At 50.9% G+C, this 19,608-nt stretch overlaps 1 protein-coding gene across 1 annotated transcript in view; it reads left to right on the top strand.

The window, feature by feature from the left end:
* MYO18B (myosin XVIIIB) overlaps positions 1–19,608 on the top strand; it is a 170,055-nt gene that overhangs the window by 133,747 nt on the left and 16,700 nt on the right. The window contains exon 40 of the mRNA XM_081122587.1: positions 14,876–15,006. Within this exon, the coding sequence (XP_080978713.1) occupies positions 14,876–15,006 (131 nt within the window). The remainder of the gene's footprint in view (positions 1–14,875; positions 15,007–19,608) is intronic.

The following is a 19,608-nucleotide window of genomic DNA, read 5'->3' as shown; positions in this document are numbered from 1 at the left end:
TTAGACCTAGAGGCTATACCAACAGTGGGAAAGAAAATGGTCTTTACTAGGAGAACTGGCTGGTTTGGAATTGCAAGTGCACATAATGGGAAAGGATGGTGAATTGGTTTAAGTTATGGATCTTCTGGTTGTGATAGAAACAAAATTCAAATTGGCTCAAGCAAAGAGGAATTTATTGGTTTGTCTAGTAAAAAAAAAAAAAAAAAGTCTAGTGACCTCTAGTTTCAGGCCCAGGGAATTCAGGGACTCAGATGACATCGACAGGCAGAATCCAGGGTGCCGAGGCCGACCAGCTGGGCAGAGCTAACCATGCACCTCTCTTCCCAACTCCATGTTCAAGGCTGTCATGTTGGTAGATTAACATTATCATTGAGGGAGAATCCATACCATGGAATTGGCAAAAGCTATAAACCGGGGCTTCTTTTCCCACTTCCAGAGCCGATTTTAAATATTTACCAACACACCACTGGATGAGTCTCAGTCTCTCCATCTCCATTCTCAGGTAGGCTGATAATCCCCTTGGTGGGGCAACACTGTGATTTCCTGGGGAACCCATGCATGCTGCAACCTCCTGGTGAAGCAGGGCCCGTGTCCGATTCAGCTCCCAGGTTATCATGCCCAGTGTCTGATTCCCTGTGCTCCCTTCCCTTACCAATATCTAGTTACCTATGCTAATATCACCACCATCATCATCATCACCACCATCACCATCATCATCACCACCATCATCACCATCACCACCATCATCACCATCACCATCATCACCACCATCATCACCATCACCATCATCACCATCATCACCACCATCATCACCATCATCACCACCATCACCATCATCATCATCACCACCATCATCACCATCATCACCATCATCATCACCATCACCACCATCACCACCATCACCATCATCACCACCATCATCACCATCACCACCATCACCATCATCACCATCACCATCATCATCACCACCATCATCACCATCACCACCATCACCATCATCACCATCACCATCATCGCCACCATCATCACCATCACCATCATCACCACCACCACCATCATCATCATCACCATCATCACCATCATCACTATCTTCATCATCACCATCACCATCATCACCACCATCACCATCATCATCATCACCACCATCATCACCATCACTACCACAAGAGAGGAACACAGAGCAGAGGGCATCGCCGAGCCCCTTTAGAGCAGAGGTCCATGCCTAGGCCAGTGGTTGGATGATTTCCAGTTTGACAATTCTGTCCCTTATGTGCCGCATCCCCCTCGTGACGTGCGGGTCCACAGATGCCTCCCTGTTGTGCTCAGCGTCCTGGGCGTCAGCTTCACTGGATTGCTCCCCTCTCCCCAGCCTTGCCTTGGCTGCATTCCAGGTAAACGACACGGCGCCCATCCTGCTGAAAGTCACCTCTGCCGCCCACTCAGATAATCAGAATCAACACGTTCGTTTCTCTAAGAGCATTCTCATCTTCTTCCCCCAAAAGTTTTCAAATGAAAAGGAAAGGCAAAAGAGCAGGCTGTGTCTGTCCCTGTTGAGGGAATTTGCAGCTGTCTGCAGACGACATCCACCCAGCGGGGCAGAGAGCTAGGTTTCCTGTTTGCCTTTGGTGGGAGAGGACTCTTGATGCTGTTATTAATGTTTGGCAGAGGTTTAGAGACAGGGCGGCCTGCTGGAGAGAGGCTTATAAACAAACGCTCAGGGGGAATCCTTCAGGCTCCTGCCTTTGTGAGACAATTGCTTGGAGGTGGGGAGGAAAAAGAAGACTGATGCCACTTCTCAGCAGACAAAAGGAAAGGAACTCGGGAAATAAGATGGTTTTCATTTCTTCCTGAGAGCCTGGCAAACCTCCTGAGGTTGAGCCCAGGTAGCAATTGCATGCTCTCTGCCAGGGATCAGCAGATATTTTCTGTAAAGGGCAAGCGAGTGAATATTTTAGACTTTGTGGGCCATACCTGCTTTGTCAGTGTAGTGCAAAAGCAGCCATAGATGATACAGGAATGAAAGAACATGTGCATTCCAATAAATCTTTATTTACAAAAATAGACAGTGGGCTGGATTTGGTCCATGGGCTGTAGTTTGGCAACTCCTGCTCTATGCTCTATTGGAAGAAAAAGGGGAGTAGGTAACAGACAGCAGAGCTAGATTTAAATCCTGTGTGTCCTGGGCAAGTCACCTGTGTTCTCTGAGTCTGTTTCCCCATCTGTAAAATGGGTTATGAGGAGATAAAGGAGTGTCTTGAACCATTAAAAGGTTAATAAGTAATAGTACCAACCCCCTCACCCCTGCTGAAAACCACGAGGAAGTAGAACAGATTAGAGAAGGCTGAGTGGGTGCTTCCCTGCTGGCTCCAGCTATGGTTACAGGTTCAGCGATGCAAATCTTTTCGTAGCTCATTTGAGAGTCTAGCAGCTTGGAGTTTCCCAAGGGTGGTCCTGCTGTTGTCCATTTCAACCAAGCCCCTCGCACGGCAGATGCCTCCCCTGGGTCAGCCCACCCCACTGTCGTCATTTAGGGCTCCCCTCGGATGGTGTTGCCCAATGTGGCAGCCACCAACCTCATGGGCCTTAAGTTTACATGAATCAAACTTAAATAAGGTTAGGAGAGTTGCCCGGTTGCGCTGGCCACGCATCGATCACGCATAGTAGCGCGTGGGCAGCAGGTCTCGTTTCAGGCAGGCTTCATCGTTTCAGTATGTTCCAAATCCTTGCCCTTCATTCCCATTTTATTCACGATTCTCTCCCAGACTGCCCCCTAGGGCGGAGTCAGCCAGGCCTTGTGGCTTTTCTTGTCGCATCAGTGCCATCAGGAGGGGGACTGGTTTGGGCAGCAACCAAGTGTAGTAGCTGCTCGGCGCAGCTTCGTGTGGGCCCTCAGATCCTCTAGGTGATACCCTGTTGGTGTCTCGGGCCACCCTCATCGTGAGGTGGCAAGGATACAAATAGTGCCATCTACTCTCTTTCATTATTTTTTTCACAAGGTACCACTGACCTGCATTTTTTTTTTTTAAATGAACCTACCAGCACAACTCTTTTATTGTGCTAATTAACTTCCATGCCTTTCCTTCCTCCAATTCTATAGCACCTCCTAATTATCGATAGGGCTCCCCAACATTTACACCCACAGAATCTTGGAATTCGGAATGTTCGCACCTTAGAGTTCAGACATAGAAGACCTTAGACTCTTCAAGCCAGAAAAATCTTAGGACTTAGAGCATCTGGAATCATCAGATGTACATAATATTAAAATCTTACTAGGTTGAACTATATACATTTGCCATTTGTGTAGTTCAAAAATGATGGGATAGAGTTGATTTCATGTGGTTCAACCTAATAGAAGCGTGGGTATTGACATCCCTACATTCTTAGAATTGTTAGCTCCTAGTGCTACAGAATTTTAGAACCTTAGGATTTTAGAACAGGGGCCAGTAAACAACAACAACTACTACTACTACTTCTTTCTTCTTCTATCTTTCTTCTCTGTCTTTTTTTTTTTTTTTTTTTTTTTTGCTAAGGGACAGATGGTAAATACAGGTGTATTTCAGCTTTGTGGACCAGAGAATCTCTCTGTCTCAACCTCTGAACTCTGAAAGCAGCCATAGACAATAACACATAGATGAATGAGTGTGGTTGTGTCCCAATAAAACTAAATTTACAAGAACAGGTACAGGCCAGATTTGACCTGTTGGCCATGGCTTGCCGCCTGCTTTGGAACATAAACGCTGAAAGGATTTCATCAAGTACTTGGATTTGCGCAGGAGACTCACAGGCCTACCTGCAGGGTTTCCTAAGGGCATTCATTCAAACATGGAGCCATTTTAAGGACAGTTTTGCCTGGTTTAGACCACGGTCTCTCCCAGGACAGCATCTGCCTTCCAGAAAGGTAGTTAGGGGAAGAAAGAGCCTCTGAGGGGCTGTTGCTAACATGCTCCCTGGCCCTGGGAGAGAGCCAGAGAGCTTCCCTTGAACCAAGGAAAAATAGAGGCCATCAGAATCAGCACCTGGCTTCCGGAGTGCTGGTCAACCCTCATGAGGCCCCCACCCCCACCCCCCGTGAGCTCAGCCCCTCCATCAGAGGAGGAGATGGTCCTGAGTGCCTGGGAGGTCAGGATGCACAGGCCTGGCAAGCGCCAGCGGGCCCCAGCTGCAAGTAGGATGTGCTGAGGCTCTGCATCTGAGAGGCACACCGCCCGGCGGTAACCTTAGGACGCGGAGGGGGGAGAGCGAGCACGCCGCTTAGCGCTTGTTTGGCCCTCCTGCTGAGTCAATAAATGAATAAATGGGCCGTGAGTGGCCAAGTGGCTGATATAATTTTAGACTCCATCCAAAGCAAGATCACAAAAGCGTGTGGAGGGAGCTCCCACCTCTTTATGTTCCGCCACTGGGAGCCCAGGCTTACAATGGTGACCGTCTGAATGGCACCTGGAAGGAGGCTGGGGCAGCCTGGGGACCAACATTCATCGCCTGTCTGCTGCGCGGCAGGCGCTGTGCAGAGAGCTCTCCCTGCACCAGCTGATGGCATCTGCATTTGAACCTCAGGAGCAAGGTCATTTCTTTAGCTCTGTTTTACACATTTTAATCAAGGTGAAGTGACTTGCCCAAGGCTAGTTTGCTGGGACAGACTAGCAGCAGGGTATGTCGTCAGTCACTTGGACTCCGAAACCTGTGCTCTCAGACACGGTGCTGGCGTTTCTGGAACATGGGCTACACACAGACCACCTGGGGAGGTTGTCAAAATTCAGATTCTGAGTGGCAGGTTCAGGATGGGGTCCGAGAGCCTGCATTCCTAACCAGCAACCAGGAGATGCTGCTGGGGCTGGGCCAGGGACCTCAGTGGAGTGAGTACCGGGCACGATACCAACGTTCTCACTCCAGACCCCCTGAAGTCACGGGGAGGGGAGGTTTATGTTTTTAAGATGAAGTCACGAGGCGGGAAGTGGTTCGCATCTGTCCAGGGTGAATTATCTGGCCCCCAAATGTCAGTAGCCCTGAAGTTAAGAAGCCCTTGTTTTCAGCTCAGTATCCTTCAGTCCAGAAAATAAAAACCCGCCCGAGCCCCTCTCCAGAGGCCACGCGGTGCCCTTGAATTAGAGGAGCTGAGCACATTTGAGACCCTCCTACTCCAAAGTGGCATGAATAGATGGGCCCTAACTGCCCCAGAAAAGCCCATTTCCCAATCGATAGGTGGAACTTTCCACTGCTCTGAGAGAGGCCAGGGCGCCCGTGCCTCTGTGACATCCTCCCACTTCAGCAGCTGGAAGCCAGTCAGATCTAGAAACCATCCGTTGTCCTAATCTCCAGTCATTATCACGCCTGGCCGCGCTCTGTTTATCGGTGTCTTTCGGTGTTGATGTCACACGCACTGTTTTCTCTGACAGCAGCTCCGCCTCCGCCCTTTCCCCAGCCAGGCGGCATTGACTCTGGTCCAAGCGTGGGGAAGGCCGGGATCTGGCATCGATTGCCAATACCAATGGCTCCCGTCCGCTTCCTCCCTGATCCATTCTTGGGGAGACACAGCTAGTAACACCAGCCTATTGCTGAGGGTTGATGTACTGGGGAGTGATTGTTTCTCCGTGTTCACGCGAGTTCATTCGTGATGGTTCTTTGGCCTGTTGACAACCCCAGCGGGGGCCTCGGTCATTACGGGGGAACTGGATTTGCCTGGAGAGAGAAGTGGATCTCTGGAGCGGGAAGAAGCCGAGAGATAAATAACGATCTCGTGTACATTCAGCTCTTCACAGTTTACAAAGCACTTGAGTGTGATTTGAGCCTCGCGGTGTTCTGTATGCAAAGCAGGAAGGGGACCGAGGACTGCTGTGGAGCCGGGGGACAGGCTCGGGATGTGGTCATCGGTGCAGAGGAGGGACCCGTTTCTGGGTCTTGAGTCTAACGCAGGTCTCAGTCTCACCCCCGAACTCTCTCTCCCTGGCTGTGCCTACCTGGTATTGCTGCTGGGATGCGATCATTTTAGTCACCGCTGGCCTGAATGACTTTATTCAAAAAGCAGTCTGCCAGCTCCTGTATTTTTAGGTAGTGTTTGCGATCCCCAGCCGGAGCTCTCCTGGGATGCCCTGGACACATAAGGATGCTAACAGGGGTGAGGCCTAACCTGACCCCGGGGGCCTGGCACACTGGCAAGAATGATTTCATCTGATTCATGGGCATGTTCGCATGAATTGTGATGTGGCAGTGAGACAGTGGACAGACTGTGAGCATGTGTTGATGGAGAGGGGACAGGAAGGGTTTGGGAGACCATGTTTGGGGCATTACAATTTTGTGGCCAGGGGGTGCAGGGTTGAGTGCACCAGATGCCTGAATGAGTAGTGTGAGAGGACCAGGGGATACAGGGTGAGGATAACAAAGCATCAAAATAGAGGAGACCCTGTGAACTTGCCACATTTCCCAAACTGTCCCCCAGGAGTCCTGAGGACAGGAAAGAGGGCTGGCGTTTATTGAGCACCTTCTACATCTTATGCAATGATCACACACCTTCCACCCATGAGTCCTCAACTCGTCCCGCAGCGCAGTGTTGCTGTCATCATTCCCACCTTACAGATGAGGAAACTGAGGATCAGGTAGGCTGATGATGATTTGCCTGGGGCTGTGCTGCAAGTGGTGGAGCTGGGTTGCAAGCCTGGGTTTGTGTGGATGAACTGAAGCCCCATGGTAAGACCTGCTGCGTACTGTGCCCATCATGAATTTAGAGCTGTGAGAACGTAAAGCTGAAATGTGGTTTATGGGATGACTTCTAAGTTCCAGGTAGAGCACTAGGCATTTGGGATATAAGGCTGAGCACAAACCTACTCCTAAGGAACTCAATATAGCAGGAAATTAGAAAATAATTACAATCCAATAGGGTATGTGCTTACCTGAATGACTTGTACAAATGCTAGAGGCACAGAGATGAAAGCAGCAAATTCTACCCAGGGGAGCCAGAGAGGGCATCAGGGAGGAAGTGACTGTGGAATGGGTTTTGAAGGATGAGTAGGAGTTCATTTGTCAGAGCATGGACGAGCATTCCAGGTGGAGGAATGGTAGGTGCAAAGCCACAGAGGCAGAAAAGAGCATGCATGTTTGGGAGCTGGTGAAGTCTCTAGGAATTACTGATGTGTGGGGTGCAGAGTGTGAGCAGTGAAAGAAGGTCCTCAGAGTGGGCTAGGAGGGAGACTGGGAAGGGCTCAGCTCAGTAGGCTAAACCACACAGGTTGGACTATGGGAAATGAGGAGGCACTGGAGCCTCCTAAGCAGGAGAGGACATGATCAGATGGAAGAGATTCTCCTGTGTCTGCTTTAAGGAATACGGCATGGAGAGGGGGCTGGATCGAACAGAGGAATTTTAAGACTACAAAAACCCTTAGGAGATGATGGTGAAGACTAAATTTATGAGAATGAGTGGAGAGCAGGAGAAAGATGCAAGATATTAGCCCATTGTATTGATGAGATACTTGAGGCCCAGAGAAGGGACCAGAGGTACATAATGCATTGTTCTCATGCTAACTTCTTTGGATATAAAGCCCAGTGACCACTTGAGAAGTTTCAAAGTCCATTTTCCCTATTTCTGCCATTGTGTGGGCTAGTGTGCTGAGAAGACACATGAGCTTCATTTCCATTTAAATTGAAATGAGAGGTGTCAAAGGTGGCTTGATAATTACTGCCTAGAACAATGGGCCTCTGATGCGGGAAGTGTTGTGTCGGTGTACGTGGTATAGATAATTTTTGCATTTGAGACTTAATTATGTTGATATAATTATTCTTCTGTCAGGAAAACCAGGTGGCACAGATATGTCATATTTGAGTTCGAGCAGAAAAATGAAATGCATTGTTTTCACTTTTTCAGGAAGCAGTTTGGGTGGGTGACTCTGGGCGGTCGTGAGCAGGGTGTTTGGAGTTCACCCCAGGTCAGGATGTCTTTCTTCAGCTGGTGGCTTTGTGAGGGCCCTGCGGGTGTCAACCTTGAGAGGGGTGTACTCCAGTGACAGTCCTTCTGTGTCCCTTTCTGAAGATGCTGCGTTACAAGTCACAGTTTAGGGGTGGGGCTGGGAAAACTATGAGCTCAGAATAGTTAGATCTGTAAGGAACTTTATGTTTTTATTTTGTTTTATTTGTAAATCTTGTGGCTTAAAGACTCACAGTGGAGTTGCACACTGGTCAAAGCCTGATCCCCTTCCCTCTCCGACCCCAACCACTGGCCCAAGAGACCCTCAACCACATCGCCTTCTGTGCCTGCTGAGGATTCTTTGCTCCACCCAACAGGGGAAACTTGCGACCCCCCAAAATCAAGTACGGAGCCCCCTCCTCTCTATTGGAGCCTCAGTCCATGGCACCATTATTGCTCAAGTCGTTGGAGCCAGTGTCTAAGCAAGAACCAGAGAATGGAGAAGAGTCCTTTCTAATAGAGAGAGGACCTGGGGAGGAAGGACTCGAGCTCCAGTTCAGCCCCTGCCACCCAGTGGCCCAGCGACCTTGGCCACGTGGCCTCCCGCCCTGAGCCTCAGCCCGGGCCCCTCATACATGGTGTGTTGTCCATGGATGTTGATGGAATGTCTGAATGCGCACAGCAAGTGCACCCATCTTGGGCTTTCTGCAGGCCAACTCTTTATCACCTAGATTTTAAACAGCCCAAATTGCCTAAAATGTTAGCCTTGCAGAAATCTTGAAAGGCCCTCAGGCAATAGCTGAGGGTGTTTTAAAACCATCATAAAAATGAGAAGGGAAAGGAAAGACTGCAAGCAGCTGCCTGGAGCCCCAAGCTCTGCCGTGCTGCTGATGGGGAATCTTGGCAGGGGCAGGGCAGGGCAGGCCGGCGGGCGGGGTGCGGGCCCCGCGGCCCCCTGCCTGTGTGCATGGCCAGCTTCATTCTGCCTTTAATACGAGGCCATTTTACCGGAGCGTGTGTCTCTATTATACACACAGGCAGAAATGCACACGGGGGAAATACAGCAACATAGTTATTGAGGCCGGTTTCCCCACGCGATGGACGTAAGGGCAACTTTGGGGGCCACTGTCTTTATTTCCTAACTTCTCTATTGGGCACCCTATTAGAACCAGAAAACAAAAGTACAGTTATGCATCCCAGAACGATGTTTCGGTCAACCAGCGTATATGACTGTGGTCCCCTACGGTTGGAAGGGAGCTGAAAAATGCCTGTCACCTGCCGTTGTCGCCCAGTGACGTCCTTAGCTGTTCTAACGTCATAACGCAACACGTTCCCCACACGCGCGTGGCGATGCTGTTGTAGACACCCCGGCTGCACAGCACGTGCGGTCACGCCCGGCACGTAACACTCCAAAATGACCGTAAACAGCTATTTGCTGTTTCCTCTGCCGTTATTTTCGCGTACGCCGCCTTTTAGAAAAGGTGCTGTAAGAGGTCCACCGTGTTCGGCCTGCAGCAGCCTCAGGCGTCTCGCGTTTAGGGCCTCTCTCGACTGCATCCTTTCCCCACTGTGCTCGATTTAATCTTGTGCTGTTCTGTGCACTAACACGCTGTACGGGCTTGTAGCCAGGAGCAGCGGGCTGTGCCACGCAGCCTCTGTGGGTGGCGGGCTGTGCCGTCCAGGTTTGCGGGATGGTCGCGCAGAGACAGGCTGGACTCTCAGACGTGTGTGTTCAGAGGCACGGGGACTGTGACGGTGTTTAAAACAAAAAAGATCGCACGGTGTCCTAGGAGTAGGTTAGGGCCGCGGTCCCAAAGCACCAGGAGCTGGGCGGCGTGGGAAATCGGGGGGGGGGGGGGGTTATTGTCTCGGCGCTCTGGAGGCCAGAGGCCTGAAAGGAAGGTGTGGGCAGGGCCGTGCCCCTCTGCAGGCTCCGGAGAGGGGCTGGCCCATCACCTCTCCCAGCTCCTGGTGCTTTCCTGGCAGCGCCTGGTGTTCCTGGGCTTGCAGACGCGTCGCTCCAATCCCGTGTCTACCCGGGGCGCTCTCCCCGTGTCTTCACTCCCTCTCCCCTTCTTGTGTCTGCCTCTGGGCACCTCAACTCTCTCTTTTCCCCAAATGAGGCCGGACACTCCCCACTAAGGCTCACTTGGTTGCTCATATGGCCCTGGAGCTCATTCCTCCCAGGAGAATGACCCTTGGGCAATTGGAATGAAACAATAGCAGTTCCTCATAATCGTTCTTTCTGGAAAGACTCCCCCCGCCCCCCCCACCATCTTTGGAGACACAAGCGTCCTTAAACAACTAGAGGCAAAGGGGGAAAGAGCTGTGGGCTGGGTTCTGGAGACCTGGGTCCAACTCTAGATCATCATGCCTTGGTATCATGTCCCTGAGCAAGAGACTTAGCCTCTGAGACTCAGTCTGCTCATCTGCAAAATGGTAATAACAAGGCTACCTACTGAGGCTGCCTTGGGAGGCAGCGAGCAGGCAGGTGGACCAGGGCGCTGCTCCTTGTGGCATCAGAGAGAAATAAAGTCTTCTGTTTTGTAGCTTTCTGACAATAAAAGTAATTCATATGCCTCGCAGAATATCTGAAGAATAAAACGGAAGGTGAAAATCACCTGATACCTCACCACACGGAGATAACAACTCCGCTCTTACTCTGTTGTAACCTTTTATGTGCTTGTATAGTACTTGATTCCGAGCCTTCTTAAAAAGATTGCCTGGGATAAGGTCTTTTAAATTCAGCTGAGTGCTTGCACATGTGAGAAACAAATAAACATATTCATTTCTTAATTAATTCAAGTCATTTATTAAGTATGTGTCAGACTAGGAATATTTGTGTGTATCTATATACTCAGGCGTGTATAAATTCATATATATATATTTATAATAGCATGTGTGTGTTTTTGTTGTTTTTTTTTGCACCAGGCGCTATAACATGACGTTTCTATTTGTCTTTACTGCATCAGAAAAAAAATGACAAGGTCAATTTTCATCGCGTTTTGGGGGTGTTGTGAGATCGTCTGGCCTATGATATAAACTTCTGAAATGAACTTCGCCGGGTTTGGGGGCGTTGCTTCAAGAGGTTAGAGAGGCAACCTCCAGAGGCTCAGAAACTGACATCTGCCGTCCTGTGCATCTGCAGATAGGACAGGGTTCTCTGAAGACTGAGCTGCCCCGGGCAGAGAAAACAAACAACGGTTTTAAATATTAGCCTCTAATTGAACATCACTAGAGGAGACGATTTTAATTGCAGCCACTAATTATCTCGTGAATTGCTCCCCACCTGGGCCGCTCTGTGCGGCGTGCTCCAGGGGGAGTTGCTGGAGGGTTCAACATGGTTAATGATTCTCTTAAGCGGCGCTGGGAAGCCAGCAAGTACACATACGACATACATGCTATTGCACTGATCCCTGCACACATGGTGTATACTGTGCATGCGTTAGTGAGTGTGTGTGACACCCTTGCCCCTCCTGCGCTCACCATTTACAGTCCTGCAGTAACACCATTCGGTCAATCCCAAAATGTACATCGAGGGCCTGCTATGTTCTGGACACCAGCAGGACGGACAGACAAGGTCCCTGAAAGAATACAAGCTCCATGGAAGTTGGATTTTGTCTACCTGTGTCACCTGTGCCTAGATCAGTGCTGGCACATAGTAGGTGCTCAATAAATGTTTATTAAATGAATGAATGAATGAATGCTATAGATGGTCCCCAACGTACGATTCTTTGGCTTACAATTTTTCGACTTAATGGGGGCATGAAAGCGATACGCATTCAATAGAAATTGTATTTTGAATTTCAAATTCTGATCTTTTTCTGGACTAGCAATAGGCAACATGCCGTATGATACGGTCTCGTGGTGCTGGGCAGCTGCAGTGCCCAGCCAGCCGCGCGATCACAGGGTGAACAACACTGTCGTGTATGTTTTGCCAGTGTTTCTGGGGGTACCGTGCTTTGTGGTTTTGCATCACATCATGTCTACGAGACACCACCCGTGCCTCCTGCTCCTGGGGAGAAGAGGCGATTACCCTGTGCCTCAGCTTCGGGTGGGGTTGCTGGCGGTGTAAGTGCTCTGAGCGCGTTGACGGCCGGCTGGGCTGTGCTTTCGGTAGGTTAGGTGCGTTAGATGCATTTCCGACTTACAGTATTTTCAACTTATGATGGGTTTATCAGCACATAACCCCATCTGCAGTTGAGGAGCATCTGTATAGGAATATATAGTATATATTAGTATATTTCTATAACAGTGTCTATATCACTATATTATAGCTATAGATTAATATGGGCACATGATGTATTTATTGATAGGTTTCTGCTGTATTCATCTTAATATTTAGTCCTATCTTAGTACCCCGCCCCCCACTTCTCTGTGCTCCAAGTCTCCAAGGAGAGAGAATGACTGAGAAGACCCAGCTAACACCTGGCTTTAAAACACGACCCCACTCACATGTAGCCGCCCTGGCCCAATCCTGAGCTTCGTTAATCAGATGTCACGGCAGGTGGAAGGAGCCCGGCTCCCAGCCTGACAGGGTGCCTCCCTGTGTCCCCTCCTCCCGTGTGCCCCTCTGTGTCTCTCCAGCACCCTCTGGCTGGGGCCTTGTTTTGCCTGCCTCAGGGAAACAACACCTCATCCGTGTCGCCTAATGACCGGGTCCCTGCAATCAGCAGGCTCTGTGTGATTTTCGAGTTGAGCAGGAAAGGGTTGCTGATTGCTGATTATACAGACTCTGAGTTCCCCAAATCCATCTCCTTGGGGTGCTCCCACTGAGACTCATGAGAGTCCCTGGCAGTCAGAGGATGGGACTCAGAGGAAAGGGGGCATCATAGGGGTAGTGCAGGTCCTCTGAGACCCTGAGGCCAGCACCCCCTGCGCCATCCCTCAGTGTGTTATTTCCTCTGACCATCCACGGGCCTCCTGCCCCAGGGCCCTTGCCTCAGCTTCTCTCGCCTTGTCAGTGCCAAGGTGGGGACTTCACAGCTGGCGGTTTCAATCAATTACTGTGCACTGCCAGCCCCTTGCACTGCACCCCTGCTCTCTCCATGCCACCCCTTCTCATCAACTCGGCTTGGCTCTTGGGCTTTCTCAGTCCTCTGTCTCTCTCTCCAGTTGGAAAAGCACAGGCTTACAACATGGCGAGCGGACAAGCCAATCCCCAAGGAGAACTGAGAGTGTCCCTATAGTGGGGCTCAGCCCTGGTCCTCACTGACCTGCATTGGGGTATAGCCTCCGAAAGCTCAAGAGACTGGGAGATGGCAGAGCAGGGCTCACATCCCTTCTCTGCTCCTAACTGCCCTCAGTGACTTTGCTCGCCTCAGCTTCCTCACCTACAAATGAAAGAAAAGTGATCCCAGGCTCAGAGAGGGGCTGTGCGCTCTTCAAGGACACACAGCCTGTCAGTTAAACAAGGAGCTGAGAATTATGCATATATCTGACCCGAAATCCTTCTATTTTCACCTCTCCACGCTCTGATTGGTTGGTACATGTGTGTTCCTTCAGACAGCAGTCAAAAAATAAACTTTACATGATTAGAACAGTTTACAAGAAAAATCCTACCCACAAATGCTCTTCACCCCCGCCCATAAATATTCTCAGCTCCCCAAGTGTTCTTCCAAGTGCCTGTTTGTTGTTTGCGTAGATACGGGCATGATACTTCCCTGTTCTGTTCCCTTTGCTTAACACTGTTTCCCAGAAGCTTCCAGGCTGCCACAACCCTTATTTCTAATGTTAGCGTCTGCCCAGTGGCCCCCGGCGGCCGCTGTCATTCCCTAACCACCCAGTTGTTGGGGGACTAGACAGCTGTCCACAGCACGGCCTCACGCATCTGTGGGTGCAGAGCCTGGCTCTGCCTTTTCATTCCTTCCCTGTAGAACTCATTTCCAGAAGATGAGCTTCCAGGGTTAACTCAGGGTTTCTCCGGCTGGGCACTGGCGGGTCATTCTCCGGGGTGCGGGACCGTCCTGTGCATTGTAGGATGTTGGGCAGCTTTCCTGGCCTCCAGCCGCTATGCCAGGAACAACCCCCAAAGTTGTGACAACCAGATATGTCCCTGCACATGGCCCAGTGTCCCTTGGGGGACATGCTCACCCTCAGTGGACAGTCATTGTGTTAGAGGGCAGGGGTGCGGGACGTGTTGCAAGTAGAAGATTTTCTGGGATTTTCCGGGACCCGAGCAGCATCTGACCAGAGGGTGTCAGAAGGCGAAGGCATGAGGAAGAAGGGAGTCAGTTCCAGAGCTGCTGCTCCTCTTTCTCTGCCCTAGGCCTCAGTTTCTCATCTGTGAAATGGGAGCGGCAAGAGTGGCCTGTTCGCCAGGCTTGTGAGGAGTGAGTGAGGTCGGGAGCGTGAAACACTGGACGCAGTGCTGGGCACAGAAGCCTCTCAGCAAAGGCCAGCGGGCTTGGCCCGCTCTGGTGGGCGCCCTGCCGGGCTCGCCGCCTTTGCTTCCCCTGCCTTGGGGGACGGAAAGTTGGGGGAGTCGAGGCGACAGAGTGGAAAGGGAACCATTCTGGTTTTGCCCTCCCCCCAACCTTCCACTCGGGATCCAACCCTGGGGCACAGGCTCAGCTTCCGGAACGTTCTCCGTGGCAGTAACAGGAGACGTTCACTGGCTCTTGCATTTACTCACCTGTCCGAGGCGCACTGTGCCCACTCCGCCCAGGCAGCGTGGTGGTGCAGGTTCAAAGCAGGGCCCGGGGCCGGACAGCCTGGGGTCAGACCCGCAGCACAGGTGAGCGAGCACTGTCCGTGGAGCACGCCCTGCAGGCCCTTCATCATTCACTTTCTCTGTAAAATCCAGAGCATTTACCTGAGGGCGTGATAAGCCCAGCCACAGAGGGAGGCCCTCATGGGTGCCCACCATGTTAGTAGGTGCTCGGTGACCACGAGGCTGAGTCCCGGCTCTGTCTCCTCCCCAGAGCCCTTGTGGGTGGCTGGGTGCCCGTCCAAGGTTGACGTGTGCCCCTGGTCTCTCTCCAGGAGAAGTACGTGGAGGAGCTCGCGACCGTGAGACAGACCCTCCAGACAGACTTGGAGACGTCCATCCGGAGGATTGCCGACCTGCAGGCGGCCTTGGAGGAGGTGGTGTCCAGCGACAGTGACACAGAGAGGTAACCTAGGGGGACGGGCCACAGAGAAGTTCAAGGTCACACAAATTAGCAAATTAGCATTATACCCTGAGCCAGAACCCAGGGCTGCTCAGTTTCCTACCAAGACCTTTGCCTGTCACACTCCTGTTAATAGGGTAAAAGCAGGGACCAGCGCTGACGGGTGGGAGATGTGGGCCTGAGGCCGGCAGTGAGGGAAACAGAGAGAGCTGCAAGCCAACTGTGGTTTAGCCAGTGGGAAGAACAGAACGTCTGCATGAGAGCGGACCACACCCAGTCAGGAATAAAGATGGGAGGAGACAGGCCAATACTAATCCCAGGACAGAAGGCTTTATGGATGTCCTAAATTTTTGTTTTCGTCAAGCAAATGTCTATTTTTTAAATTTCTGCAATGAACATACACACACACACACACACACACACACACACACACCAGCTGTACCTGCAGCCTCTGTAGGAGATTCTGCTCACGTAAGTGATGTACTTTATATGGCCTGTTTTAGACGGGGAACTCATCCTTCCCTCGATGCAGGCCTGGGCGGATCCTGAGCTGCTCGGAGGCATGTAACCTCCGACTTTCCACGGATGTTTGTGCTGAGCTTCATCACATCAGACACCCAGTGGCTCTCAAACCTCACGCTCTTGCCTCTAAAGAGAGGGCCTCATCTAAAAAATCTCCTGTTTCTGCAGAAATGGCTTCCACGCACATTCTGAGTGTTTCCACCGCTCCCTGCTAATTTGTACAGCTGCCAAATTGCTAGTGAAATGGCAGATACTGATGTTGCAGCTGCTCCCAGCTCGTGATTACACGGAGGGGTGTCCCGTCCCCCGGCCCCTCCTCCAGCTTTATTAGTGTCACGACAGAACTAACGTCTGTAATTACAAACCCCCGTTGCTGATGTCGCCATGCGATGCTCGGGCTCGCTCTCCTGTGAATAGAGATGTTAGCGCATTTGCATTCAGTATAAAGAGACTCGACGGCTGTGTACACTCGTGTTCTGGTTTTTGGCCGAGCCAAACTTTTCAACCATTTTCACTTGCACAGAAAGAGACTCCTTTTGGAATAAACAATAAAAGTTAGAAAGATGACAGAATTTGAAAGAGGAGAAGAGGGGCCGTGCTTGGGGGTGTGGGGACAGGCTGGGAGGAAGGTATGACCGGAAGCAAGGAGCGGATTCTCACCTGGGAATGGAGGCCACAGAGACAAGTGCTCTGGAAACAAGTCCTTCATTGCTGTGTTGAGTGTATGTTGTACCTTTTTCCACGTGCATCCTTTTAAATTGGCTAAAATCAGGCTGCAGTGAGACAAGTGGAAATACCTGCGCCTAGTGGAAGATTGCAGCTGCCATTAAGGGCATCATTCTGAGTTAGTTTGTTTACTCGTGGGCCCAGGCCCTGGTCAGACTGTAAGGGTCCCTGCTACATTGTAGGACAGGCCTTGGAGCTGCCCACGTCTTTTTATGGCCGAGGAAGTAAACGAGAGAGAAGCATTTCTCCTCTCTGCTTCTCTCCACCCTCCCTTCCTCTCTTGAAGTGGCCGACGGGAGCCCACCGAATCCCCTGCTCCCTGATGTGCCCCAGAACCCCAGGCAGGATCAACTCCATCATTAGTGGGTCCACTGTGAAATAAAAATAGGGGTCTTCTTGTTCAAAATCCATTCAGAATTTCAAGACAGTGACGTAGAGCGTGACACCAACCACGGGCCCCTCTGGGCAAGGGTGGCGTGTCTGTGAAGCCAGCCCTGATGCCACGTGGTTCTGAGACACATTTCTTAATTCTTAGCAGGCCTCGAGCCTAACTCACTGCCCTTTTACTTGGATCTAAAATGTACAAGGAACATAGATTTCATTAATAGCGTAGGGGTGGGGGAAAGCTGGGGAAACATTGCCCACAAAGAAGTCTCAACACATTTTGAAGAATTAATATTGTACAAACCAAGTTCTCTGGTCACAGTGCAATTAAAATACTTAGCGAAAATAGACCTGCAATAAATGCACCGCTAGGTCGTAGAGGCGCCGACCGGAGCAGAGCTCCCAGCTCCGGCCCCAGTGCCTGCCGTGCTCTTCCCGGTCCTGGCAGCTCCACACTTCACTTCCCTCTTAATTGTCTTGTTACCTGGGATAAGAGGTTTGGATGGGAGCCTGAGGGATTGGTCCGAGGTGCTTCTCCAAACTGAGCTCTCAATTAGGATTCCAACTGGCTCCGGGAGAGAGTGGTGCTTCCGCTGGAGGTGAGGTTCTTTGAGAGACTTGTTCAAATTATAAAAAGTCACATTTCCCCATGTTGGGAATTAGATCCGAGCGTAACAGGCCTTCCAGGCTGGAAGTGTGGCTACGTGCTCAGAAAGCCAGGCGGGCTGGGCGGCAGCATTTCCATGCGCGCCGGCCGGCTCCCGAGCCCTGCGTGGTAACTTGGGCTGTGGCGTCAGCCTTCTTAGATTAATGGAGAAATGCCTTAAGCGGCTGCCCCAGGCCCGGAGCACGCTCATTAATCACGGAGGGAGGGGTGCTTCAGCTGACAGGCAGCCCCATCTATCCTGGCCCACAGTCTGCGGCGGCTCTGTCTGTCTCCCTGGCCGGTGGTCTGAGGTTGCGTGGGCAGAGCGTGGAGAGGTCAGCGGATGACCTCTGACTCCTGGGTCAGCTGAGAGTGTCTCCATTCCAGCTGGCCCAAGCTGAGATGAATGTTCTAGAAAGAGTCCTCCTCTGTTGCTGGGTTGAGTTCAGTTGTATATTTTCCAAGATGTACCCTTTTTGCTTGGCTAAAAATCAGGCTGCAGTGGGACAAGTAAAAATATCCGGGTGTCACCAAAGATCGCAGCTGCCATTCAGGGCATCATTCTGAGCTCATTTATTTATTCGTGGGCCCAGGCTCTGGCCAGACTGCTAGGCGGTAGGACAGGCCTTGGAGCTGCCCACGTCTCTTTTCCAATTCTCTCACCTTCTAATTTGCTCTCCCCCTTTTGAGGAACTAGTATGTCCTAGAACTGGAGAAAAGCTTAAAGAATTTCTCTATTATTCAGAAAAGGTTGATGCCACATCCCTGATTAAACACAGGACCCTGGCGTAGGACGGCACATGTCTCAGTGATGCCACAGAGATCACCTGGCTTTCTAGGCATCTTTGTGGCTGGGAAGCATCTTTGTGGCTGGGAAGCGTCTTTGTGGCTGGGAAGCGCCTTTGTAGCCGGGAAGCATCTTTGCAGCTCAGAATTCCCCGCCAGTGGGGTTCGTGGGGCGTGAGAGCTCCACACTACTTGTCTACTCAGGCAGTGCAGGACACAATGATAATTCTACTAATAGGCTCTTTCCTGAGGACTTTGTGCCAGGCTGTGCAACCTACCTGCTTTGCATAGACTGTTCTCATAACTCTCTGAGGTTGGTACCATTATCTCCCCAAGTTTACAATGACGAACTGGAGCTTAGAGAAGTCGAGAGACTGGCCCCAACTCACACGGCGAGCGACGGGGTTGTGATTTGACTCCTAGGCTGAGTCTGTCACCCACACTTCTAATGATCAAGCTCTTCTCCCCTGTCAAACACATCCCTTCTCCTCTCTCTCCCTTGTCAAGGTCTCTGTTCTCTGCCAAGTAACTGGCCTGTCATACTGGCAAACTTGTGTCTGTCACTGTGATGTGAGCCCAGTGCATTCGTGTGTTACTTTCCAGGCAGTGTTTGTATTCAGCCTGGAGCTGTCTGGCAAAGGCTTACCCTGAAGGAATTCAACAAAAGACAATTAATTATCTTGCTCATCAGCAGTCCCTTGCCCACATGCCTGGCACAGTTATTCTTTAAAAGCCACGAGTGCCAAGGTGAGAGAAAGGACCACTGACTACACAGGTCAGGAGATGAGGGTTCCAGTCTCAGCTGCTCTGCCAAGTAGATCAGAACCATGGACGGGTCGCCCAGTCTTCTGGGCCTCAGCTTCCACACTCAACAGGTTAAAATCATCATCACCAAACAAAAGAAACTGATGAACAAAATAGATCCAGAGACATAGAAGCATGGAACAGACTGAGGGATCTCAGAGGGAAGGCGGGAGTGGAGGAGGGGATGGGAACGTATATGCTTATATGCATAAGCTATGGACACAGACACCGGTATGGGGAAGGCCTGGGGGTGGGGTGGATGCAGGGTGGAGGGGATCAATGGGGGAGGGGGGAGGGAGACATCTGTAATACTCTCAAAAATAAAGATAAATTTAAAAATAAATAAAATAAAACCATCATCATTATCACCATCATCTTCACCACCACCACCATCATCTCATCATAATCATCCATGGAGCACTTTTTATGTTGAGACATCAAAGATACACTAGGGAGTGGATCTCAAACTCCCTCCTTCAAGTAGAACCCTCTTTGGTACACCAAAGCAAACTCCGACAGAAAATTCCAGCTTAGGATCGACAATAGCCATCCTCTGATTGGTATGAAAGAGGAAGGTTTGTGGCTGAGCCCCACTCCTAGGTCCCTCTCCCTGACCCCTTGGTAATCCCTGTGAGACCTCCCAGAACTCAAGGGCGCATTGGACCATGGTGCACAAACTCAAGTAATGGCCACGGCCAACAATCCATGACTTGTAAAAAGCCCACCTGGTGGTGAAT

Source organism: Miniopterus schreibersii, assembly GCF_964146895.1.
Source record: "Miniopterus schreibersii genome assembly, chromosome: 20".
Taxonomy (NCBI): Eukaryota; Metazoa; Chordata; class Mammalia; order Chiroptera; family Miniopteridae; genus Miniopterus; species Miniopterus schreibersii.
The sequence above is the reverse complement of the archived record's forward strand: the minus strand, read 5'-3'. Positions and strand labels throughout refer to the sequence as shown.